This window comes from Oryx dammah, unplaced genomic scaffold, assembly GCF_014754425.2.
Source record: "Oryx dammah isolate SB20612 unplaced genomic scaffold, SCBI_Odam_1.1 HiC_scaffold_27, whole genome shotgun sequence".
In the NCBI taxonomy this organism is placed as follows: domain Eukaryota; kingdom Metazoa; phylum Chordata; class Mammalia; order Artiodactyla; family Bovidae; genus Oryx; species Oryx dammah.
In genome coordinates, this window is record NW_024070211.1 from 79,803,685 (window position 1) to 79,829,176 (window position 25,492).

Consider the following 25,492-nt stretch of genomic DNA (forward strand, 5'->3'; position numbering starts at 1 on the left):
AATTAAAACAAAAATGAAAATATATAGAAAAATTTTAAAAATTAAGGCTTTCTACAGATAATAATTATCTAATTTTTTCCATCACTTATCAAATATAATTTTAAGATTTTCATCCCTGGCAGTGCATTATAATTATCTGAAAAGCTATTAAAAATACTGATCCCACCCCTAGAAACTCTAATTTAATTGATTTATTTTGGTCCCAAGCATCAGTATTTTTAAGAAATCTCTCGAGGTCATTTTAGAATATAAAATATAAGGACATTTTTTTAAACACAGCATAGTTTTGTAATCTTTTAAATCTGAATATTTAAAAGATTCAATGAGGCCTTTTAAATTTTGCTGGAAAGTGTATCATGGTGAGATCTTTGGAAACATAGAAATACTAAATATGTAGATGGGGGAAAAGACATACAGTGGATATTTTAATGTAGATGGTTAACTTTAAGGCCTCTAGCCATCCATAATAAATAACACTGAAATATTCACTGAACATTATGTTCAGACAGTAGAACACAATCCCTTCTGCTTCTGGAACTGTGAAAGCTGTAAAAACTGGCTATTGAAAACACATGAATATGCTGAAATATTATAAAGTTGCATCCCTTACAATACTTGCAGAATAAGTACAATGTTCTAAATATTCCAAAACAGAGATATTTTCAGAGTTCACCAAAAGAGGAATTATTATTCCTGAGGTAGAACTTTCTCTGAAACACTGAACTTTTAACTCCAAGGGAGCAAAGTTATTCCATGGAGAAGTAGAATAGGAGTAAGTGCCTACTCACCATTAGGCTCTCTCAAGAAATATTCTCTTCTGAAAACAGTTAGATTTTTAAGTTAAAGAATAAACATCTTGAGAAAGTCCAAAGTACTCTTTGTAATCTATCTCTGGCTTCTTTCTGAAGTAAACACAAATATAAGCTGCTACCCTCTAACTACCTTGTCTGTGAGGTTCTGGGTTGATCTGACAGAAGTCTAGGTAGCCTTTACCTGGCTATACGCTCACTTCACAATTGTTAGGTTGTAGTAATAAAAATAATTCCCTCATAAACTAGTGTCTGACACATAGACATCCTTAACAAATGCTAGGTTTTTGTATTTCCTTTTAAGCTAAAATCCTATTTCTAAAATTTACAACCATCTCTCTGTTAATCCCTACAATGAGAAATTCTCAGACTGCAACTTAAATTGTAATTCAGTATTTTCTCAATTATACAGGTACATCAAAATTAAAAACTTTTTTCTATAAAAGCCAATTAAAAATATGCTTCAGTCTGGGACAAGATATTTGCAGTCCACATATCCATCAAAAGACTAGTATTCAGAAAAGAAATCTCAAAATTCAATAGTTCAAAAAAAAAACATATTAGAAAATGGGAAAAATAAATGAACAAAATTCTCACAGAAGATATACAAATGACAAATAAGTACATGAAAAAAATGTTCAGTGTCACAAGAAAATGCAAACTAAAATGACAATGTGTATCACTACAGGCAAATGAATGATTACAATAAAACTAGTGACGACAGTAAACACTGTTAAGCATGCGGGAAAAAGCTATCACTGACTTATTGCTGGTAGGAATGTAAAATGGTACAGCTACTCTGGAAAACAACTGGGCAGTTTCTTATGAAATTAAGCATATTATTACCATAGGTCCCACTAGTTGAACTCCTGGGAATTTATCCCAGAGAAATTAAAACAGATATTTACACAAAAACTTGTACGTAAATGTTTATAACAGCTTTATTTATAGAAGTCATGAATCCCAGCAGAATCCTATGACCCTCCTGGGTGCAAAAGCCTTTTCCTGTCCCCTTCCCTGAGGGCAAGTTCAAACAGCTGTTATTCAGGGAATGGAGAGGCTGTGGAGACAAGGAAGGAGCAGTCAAGAAACAATCGTGCAACCATTGGAGCAGGGTCCTGGTCCCACTCAGTGGATATACATTACATTTTCTTTGAGCTTTTCTGCAAAACTAAAACCTCCACCAACTGAAGATGTCAACTACTTGATGAAGAACTCTTCCAGAGAAGGTCACTGTTAACCACCATCACCTGATACCAGAAGATCTCCAGACTGAAGGAATGTGAGCCCTGCAGACACCCTGATCCTTGTCCTCATCAGCAACCCCACCTTCCACTGTAAGATCCCTCACCTCATTCTTCCTCATCCCCCCGGGCTGAAATATATAGTTTTAAGGGCATTAGCCTACTGTGGCCTCCTTTACCTGGAAAGCCAATAAAACTATTCTTTTCTACTTCACACAAAATTCTTATCTCCAAGATTTAATTTGGTGTGCATGTATAGAGGCCACATTTGGTTTCAGTTAAAAACTAGAATCATCTCATTTCATTTAACAGGAGAATGGTTAACTAAAGTGTGCTATGTATGTAACATGACATACTACTCAGCATTAAAAAGAAAAATAAAAAATCTATTGATACATTCCACAACTCTCCCAGGGATAAATGCTGAATGGAAAAAAGGTAATCCAAAAAGTTATATACTGTACGATTTCATTTATGTAACACTTTAAAATGATAACATTTTAGAAATGGAAGACAGTGTGATAAGAAAAGGGGGAAGAGAGTACATATGAAATAGGTAACAGGAAAGATTGTTGTGATATTGGAATTATTCACTACCTTATCTTGCCTTTATTTATTTCCCCTATTTATCCTCAGAAATTGATTCAGTTTATTCAGTATTTTGACTCTGGTATTAATATAAGAATCTATACACATGATAAAATTGTATAGATCTGAATACACACACACACAAATGAATACTAATAGTATATAATCTGATTAAGATTGATAAATTATATTAAGGTCAATATCTGAGTTGTAATATTTTATTCCCCAATAGTTCAGTTCCCTAATAACTCCTGCAATGCAGGAGACCCAGATTCGATTATTCCTGGGTCAGGAAGATCCAGTGGAGAACGTATAGACCACCCACTCCAGTATTCTTGGGCTTCCCTTATGCTCAGCTGGTAAAGAATCCACCTGCAATGCAGAAGACCAGGATTTGATCCCTGGGTTGGGAAGATTCCCTGGAGAAGGGAACAGCTACCCACTCCAGTATTCTGGCTGGGAGAATTCCAGAGACTGTATAGTCCATGGGGTCACAAAATGTTGGACACGAATGAGTGACATTCAGATTCATATTATAGTTTTATATAATATTCCAATTGGGGAAAATGAGATGAAGTATATATGGAACCCTTCTGTATTATTTTTAAACTAAATGTGAATCTAAAATTACCTCAATGAATTTTCAATTAAAACTATTTTTCAGTAAAAAGTTGGATATGTAGGGCAACAGATTATGCCACTCTAAAACAGACAATTTTAAAGATTATCTTGAGTTGAAAATAATTAAGAAACAACAGACACCGAAAATAAAAGCTTTCTGCCTCCCACCCTTTTTTTTGCTGTGCTTAGTTGTTTCAGTTCAGTCGCTCAGTCATAGCCAACTCTTTGTGACCCCATGAATAGCAGCACACCAGGCCTCCCTGTCCATCACCAAATCCCAGAGTTTACTCAAACTCATGTCCATCGAGTCGGTGATGCCATCTAGCCATCTCATTCTCTGTCAACCCCTCCTTCTCCTGCCCCCAATCCCTTCCAGCACCAGGGCCTTTACCGCTGAGTCAACTCTTTGCATGAGGTGGCTGAAGTACTGCAGTTTCAGCCTCAGCATTATTCCTTCCAATGAACGCCCAGGACCGATCTCCTTTAGAATGGACTGGTTGGATCTCCTTGCAGTTCAAGGGACTCTCAAGAGTCTTCTCCAACAACACAGTTCAAAAGCATCAAATCTTGGGGATCAGCTTTCTCCACAGTCCAACTCTCACATCCATACATGACCACTAGAAAAAACATAGCCTTGGCTAGATGGACATTAGTTGGCAAAGTAATATCTCTGCTTTTTATTATGCCGTCTAGGCTGGTCATAACTTTCCTTCCAAGGAGTAAGGGTCTTTTAATTTCATGGCTGCAATCACCATCAGCAGTGATTTTGGAGCCTCCCAAAATAAAGTCAGCCACTCTTTCCACTGTTTCCCCATCTATTTCCCATGAAGTGATGGAACCAGATGCCATGATCTTCGTTTTCTGAATGTTGAGCTTTAAGCCAACTTTTCACTCTCCACTTTCATCAAGAGGCTTTTTAGTTCCTCTTCACTTTCTCCCATAAGGGTGGTGTCATCTGCATATCTGAGGTTATTGACATTTCTCCCAGCAAACTTGATTCCAGCTTGTGCTTCTTCCAGCCAAGCGTTTCTCATGATGTACTCTGCATATAAGTTAAATAAGCAGGGTGACAATATACAGCCTTGAAATACTCCTTTCCCTATTTGGAACCAGTCCATTTTTCCATTTCCAGTTCTAACTGTTGCCTCCTGACCTGCATATAGGTTTCTCAAGAGGCAGGTCTGGTGCTCAGGTATTCCCATCTCTTTCAGAATTTTCCACAGTTTATTGTGATCCATACAGTAAAAGGCTTTGGCATAGTCAATAAAGCAGAAATAGATGATTTTCTGGAACTTTCTTGCTTTATCCATGATCCAGCGAATGCTGGCAATTTGATCTCTGGTTCCTCTGCCTTTTCTAAAACCAGCTTGAACATCTGGAACTTCACAGTTCAAGTGTTGATGAAGCCTGGCTTGGAGAATTTTGAGCGTTACTTTACTAGTGTGTGAGATGAGTAAAACTGTGCTGTAGTTTGAGCATTCTTTGGCATTGCCTTTCTTTGGGATTGGAATGAAAACTGACCTTTTCCAGTCCTGTGACCACTGCTGAGTTTTCCAAATTTGCTGGCATATTGAGTGCAGTACTTTTACAGCATCATCTTTCAGGATTTAAAATAGCTCAGCTGGAATTCCATCACATCCACTAGCTTTTTTTGTAGTGAGGCTTTCTAAGGCCCACTTGACTTCACATTACAGGATGTCTGGTTCTAGGTGAGTGATCACACCATCGTGATTATCTGGGTCATGAAGATCTTTTTTGTATAGTTCTTCTGTGTATTCTTGCCACCTCTTCTTAATATCTTCTGCTTCTGTTAGGTCCACACCATTTCTGTCCTTTATCGAGCCCATCTTTGCATGAAATGTTCCCTTGGTATCTCTAATTTTCTTGGAGAGATCTCTAACCTTTCCCATTTTGTTGTTTTCCTCTATTTCTTTGCATTGATCACTGAGGAAGACTTTCTTATCTCTTCTTGCTGTTCTTTGGAACTCTGCATTCAAATGGGAATATCATTCCTTTTCTCCTTTGCTTTTTGTTTCTCTTCTTTTCAGAGCTATTTGTAAGATCTCCTCAGACAGCCATTTTGCTTTTTTGCATTTCTTTTTCTTGGGGATGGTCTTGATCCTTGTCTCCTGTACAATGTCATGAACCTCTGTCCGTAGTTCATCAGGCACTCTATCTATCAGATCTAGTCCCTTAAATCTATTTCTCACTTCCACTGTATAAGGGATTTGATTTAAGTCATACCTGAATTGTCTAGTGGTTTTCCCTACTTTATTCAATTTAAGTCTGAATTTGGCAAAAAAATTCATGATCTGAGCCACAGTCAGCTCCTGGTCTTGTTTTTGCAGACTGTATAGAGCTTCTCCATCTTTGGCTGCAAAGAATATAATCAATCTGATTTCGGTGTTGACCATCTCGTGCTGTCCATGTGTAGAGTCTTCTCTTGTGTTGTTGGAAGAGAGTGTTTGCTATGACCAGTGCGTTCTCTTGGCAAAACTCTATTAGCCTTTGCCCTGCTTCATTCCATATTCCAAGGCCAAATTTGCCTGTCAATCCAGGTGTTTCTTGACTTCCTATTTTTGCATTCCAGTCCCCTATAATGAAAAGAGCATCTATTTTGGGTGTTAGTTCTAAAAGGTCTTGTAGGTCTTCATAGAACCATTCAACTTCAGCTTCTTCATTGTTACTGGTTGGGCATAAGCTTGGATCACCTTGATATTGAATGGTTTGCCTTGGAAATGAACAGAGATCATTCTGTCGTTTATGAGATTGCATCCAAGTACTGCATTTCAGACTCTTTTGTTGACCATGATGGCTACTCCATTTCTTCTGAGGGATTCCTGCCCACTGAAATAGATATAATGGTTCTCTGAGTTAAATTCACCCATTCCAGTCCATTTTAGTTTGCTGATTCCTAGAATGTTGACGTTCACTCTTGCCATCTTCTATTTGATCACTTCCAATTTGCCTTGATTCATGGACCTAACATTCCAGGTTCCTATGCAATGTTGCTCTTTACAGCATTGGACCTTGCTTTTATCACCAGTCATATCTACAACTGGGTATTGTTTTTGCTTTGGCTCCATCCCTTCATTCTTTCTGGAGCCATTTCTCCACTGATCTCATGTAGCATATTTGGCACCTAACAACCTGGGGAGTTCCTCTTTCAGTATCTTTTCATTTTGCCTTTTCATACTGTTCATGGGGTTCTCAAGGCAAGAATACTGAAGTGGTTTGCCTTTCCTTTCTCCAGTGGGCCACATTGTGTCAGACCTCTCCACCATGACCCACCTGTCTTGGGTGGCTCCATAGGGTATTGCTTAGTTTCTTTGAGTGAGACAAGGCTGTGGTCCATGTGATCAGACTGGCTAGTTTTCTGTGATTATGGTTTCAGTGTGTCTGCCCTCTGATACCCTCTTGCAACACCTACCATCTTACCAGGTTTTCTCTTACCTTGGATGTGTGGTTTCTCTTCATGGCTGCTCCAGCAAAGTGCAGCCACTGCTCCTTACCTTGGACATGAAGTAGCTCCTCTCGGCCCTCCTGTTCCCACGCAGTTGCTTCAGTCATATCCAATTCTATGCAACCCAATGAGCTGTAGCCCCCCAGGCCCCTCTGTCCATGAGTTTCTCCAGGCAAGAAAACTAGAGGAGGTTGCTATGCCTTCCTCCAACGGATCTTCCTGACTCAGGGATCAAACCCATGTCTCCTGCACTGCAGGTGGATTCTTTGCCCACTGAGCCACTTGGGAAGAGGCTTATCTGTTAATTACCAGAGATAAGTCTAGACTCTTACCAGCCCAGAGATAGCCTTGAAAGGAATTTACTAAAATGACCCTTATCTTTCCTTAGTTTTTCTAATGTAATTACCTTCTTATAACTTACTTTCTTTAAGTTTAAAACCTTTTCCCTTTATCTTTTTATTTCTCTACAAATTTATTGTTCTTTGGTAAAATGCTATATCAAATTGCCAACATACACTGGATCATTGAAAAAGCAAGGGAGTTCCACAAAAAAATCCACATTTGCTTTGTTGACTATACCAAAGCCTTTGACTGTGTGGATCACAATAAAATGTGGAAAATTCTTAAGAAATGGGAATTCCAGACCACCTTACCTGCTGCCTGAGATATTTATATGCAGGTCAGGAAGCAACAGTTAGAACTGGTCATGGAACAACAGACTGGTTCCAAATTGGGAAAGAGGTACATCAAGGCTGTATATTGCCACCCTCTTATTTAACTTATATGCAGAGTACATAATGCAAAACGCCAGGCTGGATAAAGCAAAAGCTGGAATCAAGATTGCCAGGAAAAATACCAATAAACTCAGATATAGAGATGACACCATCCTTATGGAAGAAAGTGAAGAACTAAAGAGCCTCTTGATGAAAGTGAAAGAGGAGAGTGAAAAAGTTGACTTAAAGCTCAACATTCAGAAAACTAAGATCATGGCGTCTGGTCCCATCACTTCATGGCAAATAGATGGGGAAGCAATAGAAACAGTGAGACTTTATTTTGGGGGGCTCCAAAATCACTGCAGATGGTGATTGCAGCCATGAAATTAAAAGGCGCTTGCTCCTTGGAAGAAAAGTTATGACCAACCTAGATAGCATATTTGAAAGCAGAGACAGTACTTTACCAGAAAGGTCCAACTAATCAGAGCTATGGTTTTTTCAATAATCATGTATGGATGTGAGAGCTGGACTATAAAGAAAGCTGAGCACTGAAGAATTTATGCTTTTGAACTGTGGTGTTGGAGAAGACTCTTGAGAGTCCCTTGAACTGCAAGGAGATATAACCTGTCAATCCTAAAGGAAATCAGGAATATTCATTGTAGGGACTGATGCTGAAGCTTAAACTCCAATACTTTGGCCACCTTATGTGAAGAACCAACTCATTGGAAAAGACCCTGATGCTGGAAAAGATTGAAGGCAGGAGAAGGGGACGACAGAGGATGAGATGGTTAGATGGCATCACGGATGTGATGGACATGAGTTTGAGTAGGCTCCGTGAATTGGTGATGGTTGGGAAGCCTGGCATGCTGCAGTCCATGGGGTCACAAAGAGTTGGGTACAACTGAGCGACCTAAGTGAACTGACTGAAGATGATATATGCACATGTTCACACCACTCCTTTGAATTATTCTTCAATGTGTTTCTCTCACATGCATGTGTGCTACACAAGTTAATAAGCTCTGTTTTTGTCTTTTGTCAGTCTATTTTCCAGGGCCGTAGCCAGACCCTGGAAGGAGGAAGGTAGATGAAATTACCTAGGAAAGTAGATGAAATTTTTTTTTAAATTTTTTCTTCCACTGCAAGTATCTATATTGTTTTTATATTAACTTGATCTAAATTATTGCTTGAAATCATCCTTTCAATTCCCTCTGCTCACTGATGACCTACAGAACTACAGAACTAAGCTAAGTACTTCCTTGCTATTTATTTTATCAAGTTAAGCTTTTAGCATCTCCTCCATTCTCCTTCACATAATCATTTTACCTGGGACAATTATTCTATCATTAAAGTTCTTAGGGACTGGTAAAAAGTATGTGCCTTGTGAAAATAACATGCAAAATTAGAAGAAACCCAGAGTTAGTGACAAGTTTTTTGTTAAGAAGTGGTTTTATTATTTTTCTAAAAGATCATTTTAAACAGTTTAATACTTAAACAGATGACTCATTGGATAAGTCCCTGATGCTGGGAAAGGTCAAGGGTAGAAGGAGGAGAAGGCATCGGAGGATAAGATGGCATCACTGATGCAATGAACATGAACATGGGCAAACTCCGGGAGATGGTGAGGGGCAGGGAGACCTGGCATGCTGCAGTCCATGGGGTTGCAAAGAGTTGGACACAACTGGGTGACTGAACAAGAACAACCTATAGTTTTATACTTTACCTAAACTATATTTTACAGCTTAATGGGTAAAATAAAGCAAACTATCTTTAAAGCACTAAATTGTATCACTTGAATATTTTAAAATTATAGTTCCTGTCAATATAATCTTCAACATTTCCTCGGGCTATTTACTTTTTCCTCTAGACACACAGAATAATTCAGATTTTAGAGAAAATATGATTTTGTCCTTTTTAAGCCCGTTTTTTTCCTCCCTTTTTTACTAAGATTAAGGAAATCCCCTTCTCCTTCTCTCATAACTCAAAAGCAAACAAGTATGTCTTTTTCAAGTTCCATTTGAAACTTAAAAATATCACCAATTTGGTAACAACTTATCCCTCTATTTTTCTTTTCATAAAGAATGAATTGTTTCTTCTATTTTTCATTGTGTCTACTTATCTTTATACTGTCTTGAAATAGTACTCATTAATAGTATGTGTTTTTTTTGTTGTTTAACTCTACAGAAGATCTCATCAAATGGTTTATATTTCTATTATTTTCCTTTACTGGACTATGACTCTGATAATGTATCCCAGGTTTTATTTTCAGAATCTGGAACTTAAATACCCTTCATAATTTTTTTTTAAATACTTCATCACATTTGAGTAAAAGATCAAATTAAAAAACATAATAAATTTAAATTATTTGTGTATACATGAATGTATAATTTTAATATCAGTTTGTTAATTTTCCTGGTCTTTTTGGTAACATATTATTATCATTTCTCTCGTGATACATAGCCTTATATGTTGATTGAGCTTCATGATAATAAAAGTGTGCTGAATAATAAGTATATATAAATATTACTATTTTTAAATAGTGATATCCTTGAGTTCTTCATCCACATATACATAATAAGGGTTGGAATGATTAAACAATTAAAATTTAATAGTTTGGTAGGCTTCAAGAAGGTATACTTGAAAGTTGAGTAAACAAATGACTTTTGATTGGGATCACCTTTATAATGAAGAGAAAACATCAAGAAAATAAAATATATAGTACGCTAGATTCTTAAGGATAAGCCAAAAGTTGTGATGCTGATTGACAAGTCAAGATACTTTATATGAGGCTTAAGGGATAAAATTCATAATATGCAAACATTGTAAACTTGGCAATCACTTTAAATAGTAAATTAAAATCCCCTCTTTTGCAAACTGCTCTAAGCATTTAATGCATCCAAGACAGAGCAACAACTCTTAATTGAATATATTTAGTACAACAGTGGATAATAGGAATGGTGATTTGTATTTAACAGAAACAAAGTTATTCAGCCCAACCTGCCTCTAGGTAGCAAATACTTTGTTTTCAGTGATGCATACTCATAAAATGTAAAGTTGGGTCTTTTGATAAGATCAGGATGAACTTCTCTTTCAAGTTATGTCACACATAGTGATATAGCAGGAAACAAGTAAGGGAAACCCAGTAAATTAAACTATAAAAACCATTCCACAAAAAAAGAAAACCTAGTACATAAGTGACATTACTGTTTAAAATATGCATTTAAAAATTCAGAAATAATTAATTGTACAGCAAACTAGGCACAGAGGTTAAACTGGTGCTTGCCTGCCCCTGGCTGCTTAGAAAAGCTGCCTGCAGTGTCCTAACTGGGCCCATGTTTCTCAGGAGTACATAAGCTGTACATTTTTCTTTCCACTCTCTATGCTTGAAAGAGTCCTGGTTTTATTCCTTGATCTTTGCTTGAGGTCAGGTAATTACTATATGAAATCAGCCTCTGTGGGCATAGCATAATGGTTAAGATTTAATATGACTTTGGAAGCAGATAAACTTAGTTTGAATTGCAACTCCACCATTCATGACAGGCAACTTATTTCTTTCAAGAAGCCTCAATTTCTGAATCTATAAAGGAAGAGTAAGAAAGCCTTCCAGAAATGATTACTGAGATGATTAATGAACGTAGTTGCAAGTACCTGGGATATTTTAATCCTTAATAAGTAGGCAAAATAATTACACTATTTTTATTACCAAAATGATGATTCTATAGCATCATCATCATACATCCCAGGCTAAGTGCATGCAAACAGAAAGGTGTAACTTTAGTGAGAATATAGGTTTCTCACATTTTTCCTATACATTCTTCTATATATTTTTCTTCAAAATAATTTATAATCTGACAATCAACATGCATAGGAGAAAAATCAATTGAACAGTAAATATCTCCTCCTTTCCTAATCACCTAATTTTCTTCATAGAAAAGTTCAGGGAATGAAGTGGGGAGGAGTTTAACCCAGAGATTGCCCAGAGAGATTTGTTATGAAAAAAGAAATTAAAATAATTTCCTAAGTGTAAAATATCAGTGAAATAAAAAAAAATCCCTATGTATATAATATTTCATAGGTATGATAGTCATGTATACAAACAAAAATAGGTTTTACTTACTTTTTCACACATTCATATATATGTTCATTTATAGGACTCAAAAATTCCATTTTAGAAATATTCTCAGGGGAAGAGTTTTAAAAGAATCTTATAAAGTGAGATTGCAATGCCATGAATTCTAGAGAGTATTTCAAAGATTATTGCATTATCAAATGTTTCCATATGAGACTTAACCTTGATACTACAATAAATAGCATTTAAATTTGTATATAAACCAAAAAAAATGTTTGTTACAGGGAGGAGAGTCTGCTTATTTATACTATCGCTCTAAATTGTCCATTAAGAGAGCAAAAAAATAATAGCAAAAAAAAAAAAACTTTAAAAAAAGAAAACAAATCTGAAATACTTAAGTATTTTGCATAACTTCATAAATAATATTTTAGTGAATATATTTTAAGAAAATGGTTCAAGCACACACAGTAAAAACACTACAACTTGAAAAACAGTTACTATGGAACACAGCTTTTAATCTGTTTTAATAGCACCTATAATAATCTTGAAAACATCATCTTAATTGGTGCCACACAAATGAACAATTTAAACTAACTGAATCTAGATAAGACTTTCCTGCTAGAAAGTTACTCAGCAGTAATACTTTTTACAGTTAATTTACCGATAAGAGTTTCTCTAGCCTACTGGGATAGATCAAAAATTGCAATTAACAAGGTTGAAATGAATAAGGGTTGCATTCTGAATAATTTATTCTATATTTATACTCTGTGATTTAAAAAAAAGAAAAAAAAAAACCTTTTCAATAAGTAGATAAACTGACCAACTGATTTTTACTTGTTCTTTCTCTTTTGAGAAACATCTGAGAGCTAGAAAACTGTCAAGTTGAGGACAGGCCACCCCTAAATGTGACTATGTGGGCATATTAATTATTTTGATTTAAAGTTACTTAAACAGCTGGTGAAAGAATACACTGACCTTCTTTTGTTTTTCTGAAGACAAGGACTAATTCTCCCATGGAAAGGTATCCTCCTTATACCAGGAAAATAGAAGGTGTCCTTATTGCCAGAGATAGGGAATCCAAGGCCAAAACAGAAGTATTAATAAGGTTTGCTATCTCTTCATTGCTTTGGAACTGCAAGTTCAAATCTCTTTGTTTTGTCAAATCTTTGTTTTCTTTATCTAATAGGTAAAAAAGCTTCCTGCTTTGGTTACTTCTTCAGGTCTCATTTTTTATGGGGCTCCCATATGTACATAATTAATTTTTTTTCCTGTTTTTCTTCTCCTGCCTTCTGTGAATTTAACTACAGGTATACCTCATTTTATTTCTCTCTGCTTTACTGTACACTCTGCAGATACTGTGTTTCTTGCAAACTGAAGGTTTGTGTCAACACTGCACCTAGTAGGTCTATTAGCACCATTTTTTCCAACAGCATCTGACTACTGCCTGTCTCTGTGCCACAGTCTGGTTAATATCTCATAATTTTGCATCATTATATTTCTTATGTTGATCTGTGATCAGTAGTCTTTGCCGTTACTATGATGACTTGCTGAAGTTCAGATGGTGGTTAGGAATTTAGCAATAAAGTATTTTTTAATTAAGGTATGTACACCCTTTGTTTTAAGACACAATGTTATCACCCACTTGAAAGACTATAGTATGGTATACAACATAACTTTTATATGCACTGGGAAACCCAAACTTTTTGTGTGACTCACTTAATTGTGATATTTGCTTTATTTCAGAGGTCTAGAACTGAAGCTGTAATATCTCCGAGGTATATATGCATTAGACCAGCCAAAAGAACCTAGAAAGTGATAGGAAAGCCTCTTCCTCCCCTACAGAGCCAAATGACCACAAGCTTAGACAAGGAAGGGAGAAGAAATAGCAAGAGGAACACATTTACCAATGGACAACACAGCCTGTCATTAACATCACAGAGACCAGCAATCTTAACACTTGGTAAACATGACTAGTAACCTGTTACTGGAAGGAACTTGTAACCAAAGCCTATAAATCACATCAGGAACTACTAGAGCAAGATGAGGGCACAGCTCTCTATTGCCCTGCGGCAGATATGCTGACAAAATCTGAGAGCAGAAAACTACTTCAAACGTGTTTGCCTCTGAGCATCAACATCAAGACAATATAGAGTTAAATCCTCAGATGTGCATAAAAGTTTGTTTATCTCAGAGGCCCACTTGGTTATATATATTCCTGTGCTAGATTTCTGTGGATTTTGTTCTATGTTTATTCTTCACTGAATTCATTTATATGCACTTAATACTGCAGACAATCAAATCATTCAAATTCCAGTCTATGGGACCCAATATACCTTCTACTACTCCTCCTGATAGGTTCTATTACAAAAGGCCAGATGTTCCTTTTATAAGATTTCCTCATTTAATCCTCATGAGAACTTTATAAAAATAGGCATTTTTCCTTGATTTTACAGATGAGGAAAGCAAGTACAACCAATCTAACAGTAATTTGCTCAAGGTCACTGGGATAAATTCACATAGTGGAATCTAAAGTGATTTAGGTTCCTGCGCCCCTAAAAGAAAAAGAACAATGTCAAACTTTTATTTACAGGCTGAATCCAAAATCTGATAATGAAAATCTGTTTATTGACTATCTGACTCACAATCCATACTCATGAATCCTGACTTCAGATGTGCTTTGTAATAAGGTTCTGGGTTATTTCTGGGAAAATAGTATATCTCAAACAACTTAATATTTAATGGTGTCATTTTGAATTTATTTTAAAATTTTAATGATGATGCTGAAATGTTTAATGGTGATGTAGCACCTTTAAAATAAATGATGATGTTGAATAATCATCCATACACAGTTAACAGTATGTGGTATATGACATCTGATAGGCCAACTACAAAGTGTATATAGTAATAGTATACAAACTTTCTTTACATAAGTTATACATATATAGCTGTTCTTTAATTTATTTTGAATAGAAACATGGAAATTTAGTATTAAGAAAGATAAGGCTTTCCCATTATAAAAACAAGCATGTGAATTATCATTTTGGTGTAACCTATGGCTACCACATTACAATGTAAGAAATTTATTTGCTCATACTGTTTCAATCACATTCACTTTTCCATTTTAAATATTCTGAACAACTCCAGATAAGCACTGACTGAATTGCTTCAGCCCAAATTAAGTCCTTTGTATGGGTCCTATCTTGTAGAGTCCCTTGTTTCTTTTGTTCTATCATCTTCTACACAGAAGTGTTAGCATTTCTATTTGCCTTTAATTTCTAACACTACCTTGAATTTCAATTGTGTATCACATCTCAGAACCAACAGTCCAAAGAAAAGAGTTGTTAATAGTATCATTTTACATCAGAGGCTTATTCTATGGACCACATAAAAATTCCCATTTATTGTAAATCTTGTTCATATTATTCCTTTATTGAGTCATTGCTATTAAAAATGAGATACTTCAAGTACATATATTTCCACATTTCTAAAACTAAGAAATTAGAGCTGAAAAGCTCCATGGTGCAATGATTTTACTCCAAGATTTAAAAATACATAGTATTCAGTTCAAAGCAAAATTATGGCTTTCTTTTGTAGATATACATTTAATACAATATAAAAATCCAGGCTCATTACTGGATTTTTTAAAAAGGTACTTTGAGATGACAAATTCAGGCCTCTCAAAGAAGTATAAGAGAAGATGAGGAAAGTGATTACTGTTTGAAAAGATTAGCATAATGTATAGATATCTATGTGTAAATATGTAACATTATCTTCTAGAAGAATCCTTGTAGTTTGATTTCCAAAGATCATTTATGGGAATGACTCAAAGCTCTCTTTCAGCACCATGAAGTTTCATGTGGCGATTTACAATGGTTAACAAAGGTAGAATAAAAAACTAAACAAACACCCTGCAGAGTAAATGAAAACTGCTGAAAATTAAATATTAAAGGCTTAAACTCAAATCATTGTAACTATTAATAATGCCACAACAATGATGATCAGAGGCAGCCTCAGTACATCATATTGCCACTGAGGCAATTGGTGTATCAGGTATTCACCAGTGAGAATAAGATATTATATGTATTAATTACATGAAGTTTTAAGCAACTTCCATACTTGAGATACTATAAAAAATTATCTTATCAAAAAAAGTCTTCTCCAGAAAAAAAGTTTCCTTCCTACCCTACATAAACCAAATGGATTCAATAAGATCAATAAATTTCTGATTTAATTTATATTAGCAATCTACAATATTTTCTTTCAGGCTCAAGAACAAAGATCCATTGTATGAGTACAGATTTGTCATATTAAAAACTGCAGTGATTAACTGTAAATATATATATATATATATATATATAATAAAACTTACCAACAGGTTCCTTTTGATTTTGAAAGAGAATCTTGCTATTACTGCCATCCATATTTGCCATATTAATTGTGTTGCCATCTGTCCAGTAGAGTTTCCTTAATTCAAAAGAGATATGGTTTTAAAATATTAGATATAGACCTACTTGTTGACTAGAAGCATCTGTAGAAGAACTAAGTTAATATTAAATTATTGGCTCAGGATTATTTTTTTTCCAGAAAGTCTCCAAACTATTGAGCCACTTGCCTGGGAAGAAGTACCACTCTTACTTTTTCCTCATTGAAGACCCATAATCTCACTTTTTTCTCCTCTACACCCACAACTCTCCATGGGCTTCTCTAGGCAAGAATGTTGGAGTGGGTTGCCATGCCCTCCTCCAGGGGATCTTCCTGCACAAGGGATCGAATCCATAGCTCTTATGTCTCCTGCATTGGCAGGCGGGTTCTTTACTACTAGTGCCAACTGGGAAGCCCTTAACTTTAACTACAGTAAATTATTTCCATTTAAAACCATTCACCAATATTGAATTCTCTTGATTTAGAGAAATCAGGTACCAGAGAAGGGAACAAAGTCATTTCAATCATTCCTGTTAAAAGCACTAAGGAGAAAGACTTTCTTTTAGCTCTACATGAGTTCTCTACATGCATACCTGAAGACTAACCAGAAGATGGGAGAATGTGATCTAATTTGCAGTGACCATAACATCAACTCACAGTAAACATGTTATTAACAACTGCTATTTCAAATGAAATTAACAACTTTTCAGGCTTCTCTCTCTCTCTCTCTTTTTTTTTTTTCTATTCTGAACTGTCACTCTTTATAAACATAAATTGATAAAATTTTATAGTAATATATAAAAATTTGATTTCATGCAGAAATCTTTAACCAGAGATCTCCTATAATTTCAATATTCACATATGCCTTTTTTTACTGTATAGCTTATATGTATATACCCATGTGTATATGTGTGTCTCTTCTGAATTCAACAAAATTTTTACAAAATATCGGAGCAAAGGTGTATACAATTTTTAAAAACTTAAAAAAAAAAAATCATACTTTACCCCCTGACTGGGTGAGCTGCTAGACACTGTGGCTTATCGATTCCATGGATAATTGAGGTTTTCAAGGAGCCATCTAGTCTTGCCACATTAATTTGTGTTTCATCAAATTCTGAGCTAATCCAGTATAAATTACGTGAGACCCAGTCGACGGTTAACCCTCTGATACTCTGAATATCTGTACAACAGGAAAGAGAAAATCACAAGTGGATGAAATTTCTCATTGTTTTGGCTTTCCAAGTCAGTTATTTTCTGTCTCAGGGAAAATTTAATTTACACTTTAATTTGTTAGCTAAAATTGTACAAGATTGTAATCTCATTCCCTTATCAGCCCTTCTTAAGGCATGAATAATCATTAATGTCTTACTGCTGAGCCATTTGAGAACCTGAAGTTACAATTAGCATTGAAATTGCACTAACAGTCAATGATTCGCTAGTAAACACTAAGGAGCAGATGCAGGCAGCAGTCCCATGGGCCAAGGTGACCAAAATTCAAACTAGAGTAATAGCTTCTCTAGTTGGTAGTACATCGTTCTAGTCAGGAGAAAGAACTTGTGGGCCATCAACAAATGGGCCATTTTACCTGTTAAGTGCCAATTTGTTACTGAAATTAAATAAAACAATTCAACTTTCTGAAAATAATTACTAGAGAGTTGAGCATCTTTAAAATGGATAATTAACAGAAATTGACTGAGATATGAGCAAAGAAACTGAAATGCTTTTAACATTCCTCCAATGTGGATTCTATAGAAATTACTGAAATCTAATTATGTTTTTATTCATTACAGCCAATATGAATATTTGGGTTGTTATTACTTGATTATTCAATTGGGCATCTTTTTAAAAATGATGGAAAGTAGGCTTAAGTATAATTGCACATGTTAATTAAAGAAACAAATGAAAAATAAAGTGTTAAAACAATACTAGGAAACAATAAAGTGTTAAAACAATACTAGGATACTAGGAAATCTTTTCAGCATATTAACAGATACACTTCAGTTCAGTTCAGTTCAGTTGGTCAGTCGTGTCTGACTCTTGGCAACCCCATGGACTGCAGCATGCCAGGCGTCCCTGTCTATCACCAACTCCTGGAGTTTAACCAAACTCATGTCCATTAAGTAGGTGATTCCATCCAACCATCTCATCCTCTGTTGGCCCCTTCTCCTCCTGCCTTCAATCTTTCCCAGCATCAGGGTCTTTTCCAATGAGACAGTTCTTCACATCAGGTGGCCAAAGTATTGGAGTTTCAGCTTCAACAACAATCCTTCCAATGAATATTCAGGATTGATTTCCTTTAGGATGGACTGGTTGGATCTCCTTACAGTCCCAGGGACTCTCAAAAGTCTTCTCTAACACCACAGTTCAAAAGCATCAATTCTTTGTTGCTCAGCTTTCTTTATAGTCCAACTCTCCCATCGATAAATGACTACTGGAAAACCATAGCTTTGACTAGAGAGACCTTTGTTGGCAAAGTAATGTCTCTGCTTTTTAATATGCTGTCTGGGTTGGTCATACACAAGGCCAGTTTAATTCCCAAATTGTAGCATTTGAATGCATTAACTGAGTATTTTCTTTATTTTAAAATTTTTTAATATTTCCTAGTATGCTGTACCTCTTAGGGTTCTCCAGACTCCTGATTCTCAAATTTATCAGACATTTAGAGACTATGCAAATGAAGATTCTGATTCAGTAGATCTGAGAAAGCACCTAAGATTCTAGAAGTTAAAACTAATTCCCAAGTGCTGCAGCTACTGCTCCGGAGCAGCAGTTCCATGCAAAATGCTTCTAGAAATGCAGAGTGGCTGCTACTTAGCTCATCTAATTTCTATCTGTTCTGTGCTCAGTCATGGATGATTCTCTGTGACACCATGGACTGTAACCTGCCAGGCTTCTCTGTCCATAGAATTTACCAGGTAAGAATACTGGAGAGGGTTGCCATTTCCTCTTCCAGAGGATGTTTCTAGCCCAGGGATTGAACTTGTGAACTTGTGTCTCCCGTGTCTCTTGCATTGACAAACTGATTCTTTACCACTGTACCACCTGGGAAGCCCATCTAATTGCTACATCTTCCCTTTTTATAATTTTCAAAAGATGCCATCAAGCTGCATTTTCAAAAGGTGAAAACTCCAGATTTGTAAAATTTGCCAGCTAGTTGAAAGTTTTAAAAAAGGGATTCCTGGCAGTTCTGGGTCAGCTGTGACATGTCATGCTGGCACAGGAGGCTTACCCTCAAGTTTACATCCTTTAGTCTTGACAGAGCCTGCTTTCCTGCTCAATATTCATTTCATTATTTCTAAATAACTTGTAATCACAGTGTCCTAAAAGGTATTCCCCATGTTTCAATTTCTCCTCTAAGCAGTAGCTTTTCACTCTGCAAGGCACCTTTCATCATTAATTTGTTAAGTTGGCAAATTTTGAATACACACTTCATTTTTCAACTCAGTGCTGGAAATTTATTTGTATTTTTACTTATTCTCATCCAGTCTCCTTTATTGAGAAACAATAAGAAAATAATAACATAACACCTTTATAAAGCTAGACCTTCCATGTCAGATATTTATTTTGCTTCACTCAGGATATTTTTTTCTTCTTCCTTTACTCTCTGGACTTAATTGGTTACTGAGAAAAAATAATGAGAATTTCTGGCTTTTGTTCTAGGTTGGGTGCCTATTCTTTCCTTTAATGAAGTCACTTAAATTTTGGCTTCTTTTTCTTATCAGCACAATGAGGCTAATTATAGATCATTCCTAGGATTTTGTGAATATTAGATGATGTATGTTTATGTAGCTTAATTCAGGGTTGAGGGATACTTTGTCAATCCAAGGATTTAATGTTTTCTGCCTTTTTATCCTGAATTGCTTGGTACTGCAAGCAATAAAGTTTTTATTTCCTCTAAAATACATGTTATCCAAAGTTTGCTTGCTTATTTTTTTCCTGCTGTCTCTGCTGCTCAAAATTTATTCACTTGTTTCTGACTGACTCCTAAACATACAACCTAGAGAATGCATTGCCCTCTTAAATTGGAAAGCATAGCCAAATGCAATCTGTATGTTGTGCTTAGTCACTCAGTGACTTCAGTCATGTCTGATTCTTTGTGACCCCATGGACTTTAGCCTGCCAGGCTCCTCTGTCCATGGGATTCTCCAGACAAAAATGATGGAGTGGGTTGCCATGGCCTCCACCAGGTATTTTCCCAACCCAGAGATCAAATCCAGGTCTCCTGCATTGCAGGCAGATTCTTTACCATCTGAGCCACCAGAGAAGCTCAAATGTAAGTTATTAATGCCTATTTAGTCCCTGTCATGGAGAAGGCAATGGTACCCCACTCCAATACTCTCGCCTGGAAAATCCCATGGATGGAGGAGCCTGGTGGGCTGCAGTCCATGGGGTCGCTAAGAGTTGGACACTACTGAGCGACTTCACTTTCATTTCACTTTCATAATTGGAGAAGGAAATGGCAACCCACTCCAGTATTCTTGCCTGGAGAATCCTAGGGATGGGGAAGCCTGGTGGGCTGCCATCTATGGGATCACACAGAGTTGGACACGACTGATGTGACTTAGCAGTAGCAGCAGCAGTCCCTGTCAATTATATGATCCGTGCTCTTTCAAATCTATTTCTGTCTTTAATATTGCATAGCATACAATCTTTTTCCTCTTTCAGGCAGTTGATTTAGTTGCCTCCAGGTTATTTTTCTGACTAGAGAACTCTGTATCATGACCTTCAATTGTCCCAAGGTATTTGATTGCTTCCAACCACTCAAAGTGATGCTGAAATTCCTTAGCCTGGCTTTCTATATAATCTGAATATAACTGTCTGTCCAACCTTATTTCTCACCATTTTTGACCCATTATCTTACCCTTGAGTCATATTGACATTTTCTCAGATTTCCATACTTGGCCTGATCTTTCCAATCTGTATAGCATTCCCTGGACCTCATACCTATTATTTTTTCTAAATCTCATGCAAAATAGTCTAGTTGATAGGCAACATTGCCCTTCAACCACAAAAACCTAATCAATTCTTCTATATGTTCCAGTCTTAAAGATTTTCTCCATCTATCTAACTCAATAGGATAATATCTGGTCAATCCTTTTCTATGTAACATGATACTTATTTGTGAATATACTACTACTTTCACATATACTTCTTGAATATAGGCCCCTTGCTAATTTATCTTTATAGCTTTCCTCCTCAAACATACACAATATTGCCTTCAAAATAAATAGTTTTTGATGAATTCATAATATGGACAAAGTATAATTATAAGGATATGTGAGCTAAGTTAAAAAAATCAGATGTAAGATCTTCAAGAGTATTTTCAGGAGTACACATCTAAACATATTCAGGCAATCTCAGTTCTCATTTTCTATCCTAACCCTTCTTCTGTCCATTAGTTTGGAGCTTCTAATTATCAGCTTTATGTCTAAAATAAAACTTACGTATTTTCTGACCATCCTTACTGCCCAAGTCTTATGTTTTGGAAAGTCCTAGTAAATTCACCATAAAGGGGTCAGGGGAAGAATAACAACTGCAATACATTTAATGATATTTTTGTTTTTTTGATAAAAATATTGAAATAATGGATTGATTCAAATCGTTTTCAAGTCAAGCCCAGATCTCTGAGCAAGTTTTTCAAAAGTTCAATTTACTATTTCCGATGACTCTCACTTCTTAAAGTAAGGCAGATTCAGTTCAGTTCAGTTCAGTCGCTCAGTCGTGTCCGACTCTTTGCGACCCCATGAATCACAGCACACCAGGCTTCCCTGTCCATCACCAACTCCTGGAGTTCACTCAGACTCACGTCCATCGAGTCGGTGATGCCATCCAGACATTTCATCCTCTGTTGTCCCCTTCTCCTCCTGCCCCCAACCCCTCCCAGCATCAGGGTCTTTTCCAATGAGTCAACTCTTTGCATGAGGTGGCCAAAGTATTGGTTTCAGCTTTAGCATCAGTCCTTCCAATGAACACCCAGCACTGATCTCCTTTAGGATGGACTGCATGGATCTCCTTGAAGTCCAAGGGACTCTCAAGAGTCTTCTCCAACACCACAGTTCACAAGCATCAATTCTTCAGTGCTCAGCTTTCTTCACAGTCCAACTCTCACATCCATACATGACCACAGGAAAAACCATAGCCTTGGCTAGACAGACATTTGTTGGCAAAGTAATATCTCTACTTCAATATGCTATCTAGGTTGGTCATAACTTTCCATCCAAGGAATAACCGTCTTTTAATTTCATGGCTGAAATCATGACATGCAGTGATTTTGGAGCCCAGAATAACAAAGTCTGACACTGTTTCCACTGTTTCCCCATCTGTTTCCCATGAAGTGATGGGACCAGATGCCATGATCTTAGTTTTCTGAATGTTGAGCTTTAAGCCAACTTTTCCACTCTCCTCTTTCACTTTCATCAAGAGGCTTTTTAGTTCCTCTTCACTTTCTCCCATAAGGGTGGTGTCATCTGCATATATGAGGTAATTGATATTTTTCCCGGCAATCTTGATTCCAGCTTGTTCTTTCAGCCCAGCATTTCTCATGATGTACTCTGCATATAAGTTACATAAGCAGGGTGACCATATACATCCTTGACGTACTCCTTTTCCTATTTGGAACCAGTCTGTTCTTCCATGTCCAGTTCTAACTGTTGCTTCCTGACCTGCATATAGGTTTCTCAAGAGGCAGGTCAGGTGCTCTGGTATTCCCATCTCTTTCAGAATTTTCCACAGTTTATTGTGATTCAGACAGTCAAAGGCTTTGGCATAGTCAATAAAGCAGAAATAGATGTTTTTCTGGAAGTCTCTTGCTTTTTCCATGATCCAGTGGATGTTGGCAATTTGATCTCTGGTTCCTCTGCCTTTTCTAAAACCAGCTTGAACATTTGGAACTTTGTGGTTTATGTATTGCTGAAGCCTGGCTTGGAGAATTTTGAGCATTATTTACTAGTGTGTGAGACGAGTGCAATTGTGCGGTAGTTTGAGCATTCTTTGGCATTGCCTTTCTTTAGGATTGGAATGAAAACTGACCTTTTCCTCTTCTGTGGCCACTGCTGAGTTTTCCATATTTGCTGACATATTGAGTGCAGCACTTTCACAGCATCATCTTTCAGGATTTGAAACAGCTCAACTGGAATTCCATCACCTTCACTAGCTTTGTTTGTATTGATGCTTTCTAAGGCCCCCTTGACTTCACATTCCAGAATGTCTGGCTCTAGGTGAGTGATCACACCCTCATGATTATCTGGATCGTGAAGCTCTTTTTTGTACAATTCTTCTGTGAGATATTCCTAAAAGTCTTCCACTGCCACAAAATTCCATGATGTATAATAAATTAAACCTTTGAAATGTGTTGTTGAGATCATAAGACAGATGGAAAAATCTCTAAATGCTAATACACAATTGTATATTACATACATAAAGGAAGCCAAATAGGAATACAGAGCTTGGTGTAACAATAGGGGCAATAATTTGTAATTAAAATCTAGAGATTCCTGGATTACTAGTTGCTCAGTGCAAGAGTGTTCAGTCTTTAAACTGACAAAAAGTAGCAGAGCTAAACAAGTACAATTCCAGGATATAAGAATGGTCAACATCTTCAGGTGAGTTAAATATATATATATTATTATATATATATGCCTGCTTAAAAAGGAGTATGATTCTTTAAATAAATATGAAATGAAACATTTTTTTCTGTCTCTCTTCTGGGTATGAAAGAAAAAAATCTACGCATAGGTCTATGGTTGGGCAAGAGATGGATGCATCCATTGTTTGTGTAGGGGAATGGTTCTTTGCTTATAATGACTCCTTTTTCTCCAAAAGAAGCAAATTCAAATCCTCTAAGGAAGGAAAAAATTTTCTCCACCCAAGTATTTACAATTTCTACACTGAATTTGTTCTCATAATAGATCAGAAAAATTAAAACACACACAAAGAATAAGACATAAGAGAAAGAATAAAGAGAAAAATAAAGAGTAGGTTTAAGTTTCCAAAGCCTACATGGTTTTAAATTATTATGTGTAACATAAAGAAAACTGAGTGGGTGATTTTAAAGGAAAAATATATACCTCAAAATAATAATCAAGGTGCAATAATTTATTTTTAAAAATCTTCTTGAAACGTATATAAATGAGAAGCAAAATATCTTGACAATATTAAAAAGAACAATTATTTAGATGGATTAACCAGGAGGTTAGACACTAGTGACTGCAAGGCAACTTGTGAACTGCAAGACATCTGATGAACTACAAGACAGTTAACTGTTAGCCAAAGAAAACAGAAATAAAAAGATTAGATGAGTTGGAAGTTAGAACGAATAACTTACCACAGCTAGTGAGTTTCAGAAGGAAGGAATAAAGAGACTAGGCTAGAAAATATAACAGAGACAATAGTTGAGGGTGTTTTCTCCCTGCACTGATGAAAGAGATGACTCAGTACAGTAAAGTTCAGATGGCTAAATAAAAATAGTCATGAGGAAAAAGAACTTAAAAGCATTTAGAGAGAAAACATATATTCTGTTTTAAAAAAAAGGAATGACAAATTAGACAAACACAGAGATTCTCAAGAGCTGTGAAAAGATAGTAAAATAATATCTGGAAAAGACTGAGAAAAAAATGACACTAACCTTGGCATTTGTATTCAACAACATTATATTCCAAACTACAACTCAACAACAAAATATTGATTTAAAAATGTGCAAATGACTCAATAGCCATGTCTCTAAAGCAGACACAGAAATGACCAACAAGAACACAAAAAGATATTCAACATCACTAATCATTAGGAAATGTGAATCATAAGCACAAGTATATTCCACCTCACACTTATTAATTGAAAGTGAAAGTCGTTCAGTCATGTCCATGGACTATAGTTCACCAGACTCCTCTGTTCGTGGAATTCTCCAGGCAAGAATATTGGTTTGGGTTGTCATTCCTTTCTCTAGGGGATCTTCCTAACCCAGGGGTCAAACCCAGGTATCCTGCATTGCAGGCGGACTCCTCACCATTTGAGCCACTAAGGAAGCACTTCACAAGTAGGATGACTACTAGTAATAATAGAAAAATAACCAATAATAAAGAAATAAAAACAAGAACAACAACAACAAAAAGAAGAAGAAAATAATAATATTGGCAAGAATATGGAAAAACTGGAACCCTTGTGAGCTGATGATAGGAATGTAAAATGGTGCAGCCTTTGTGGGAAATAGTATGGCAGTTCCTCAAAAAATTAGAATTACCATATGATCCAGCCATTCCACCTCTGGGTATATAACCAAAATAATGAAAAGTCTCAAAGAGTTACTTATACACCTATGTTCACAGCAGCATTATTCACAATAGCCAAAAAGTGAAACAAGTCAAACGTCCATTGACTGATGAATGTATAAATAAATTGGGATATATACATAAAATGGAACATTATTCAGCCTTAAAAAGAAAGGAAATTCTGACATGCTACCATATGGATGGACTTGTAGATATCATGCTAAGAGAAAAGACCCATTCACAAGAAGGTAAGATAGATGATTCCTTTTATATGAGGTACCTATAGTAGTTTCAGAGACATAG

At 36.1% G+C, this 25,492-nt stretch overlaps 1 protein-coding gene across 1 annotated transcript in view; it reads right to left on the reverse strand.

Moving 5' to 3' along the window:
* The window catches only part of LRP1B (LDL receptor related protein 1B), a 762,233-nt gene that overhangs the window by 694,402 nt on the left and 42,339 nt on the right, over positions 1 to 25,492 (reverse strand). Inside the window, exons 7-8 of the mRNA XM_040227930.1 lie at positions 16,932 to 17,106; positions 15,874 to 15,968 (exon numbers count right to left, since the gene is read on the reverse strand). Of these exons, the coding sequence (XP_040083864.1) occupies positions 15,874 to 15,968; positions 16,932 to 17,106 (270 nt within the window). The remainder of the gene's footprint in view (positions 1 to 15,873; positions 15,969 to 16,931; positions 17,107 to 25,492) is intronic.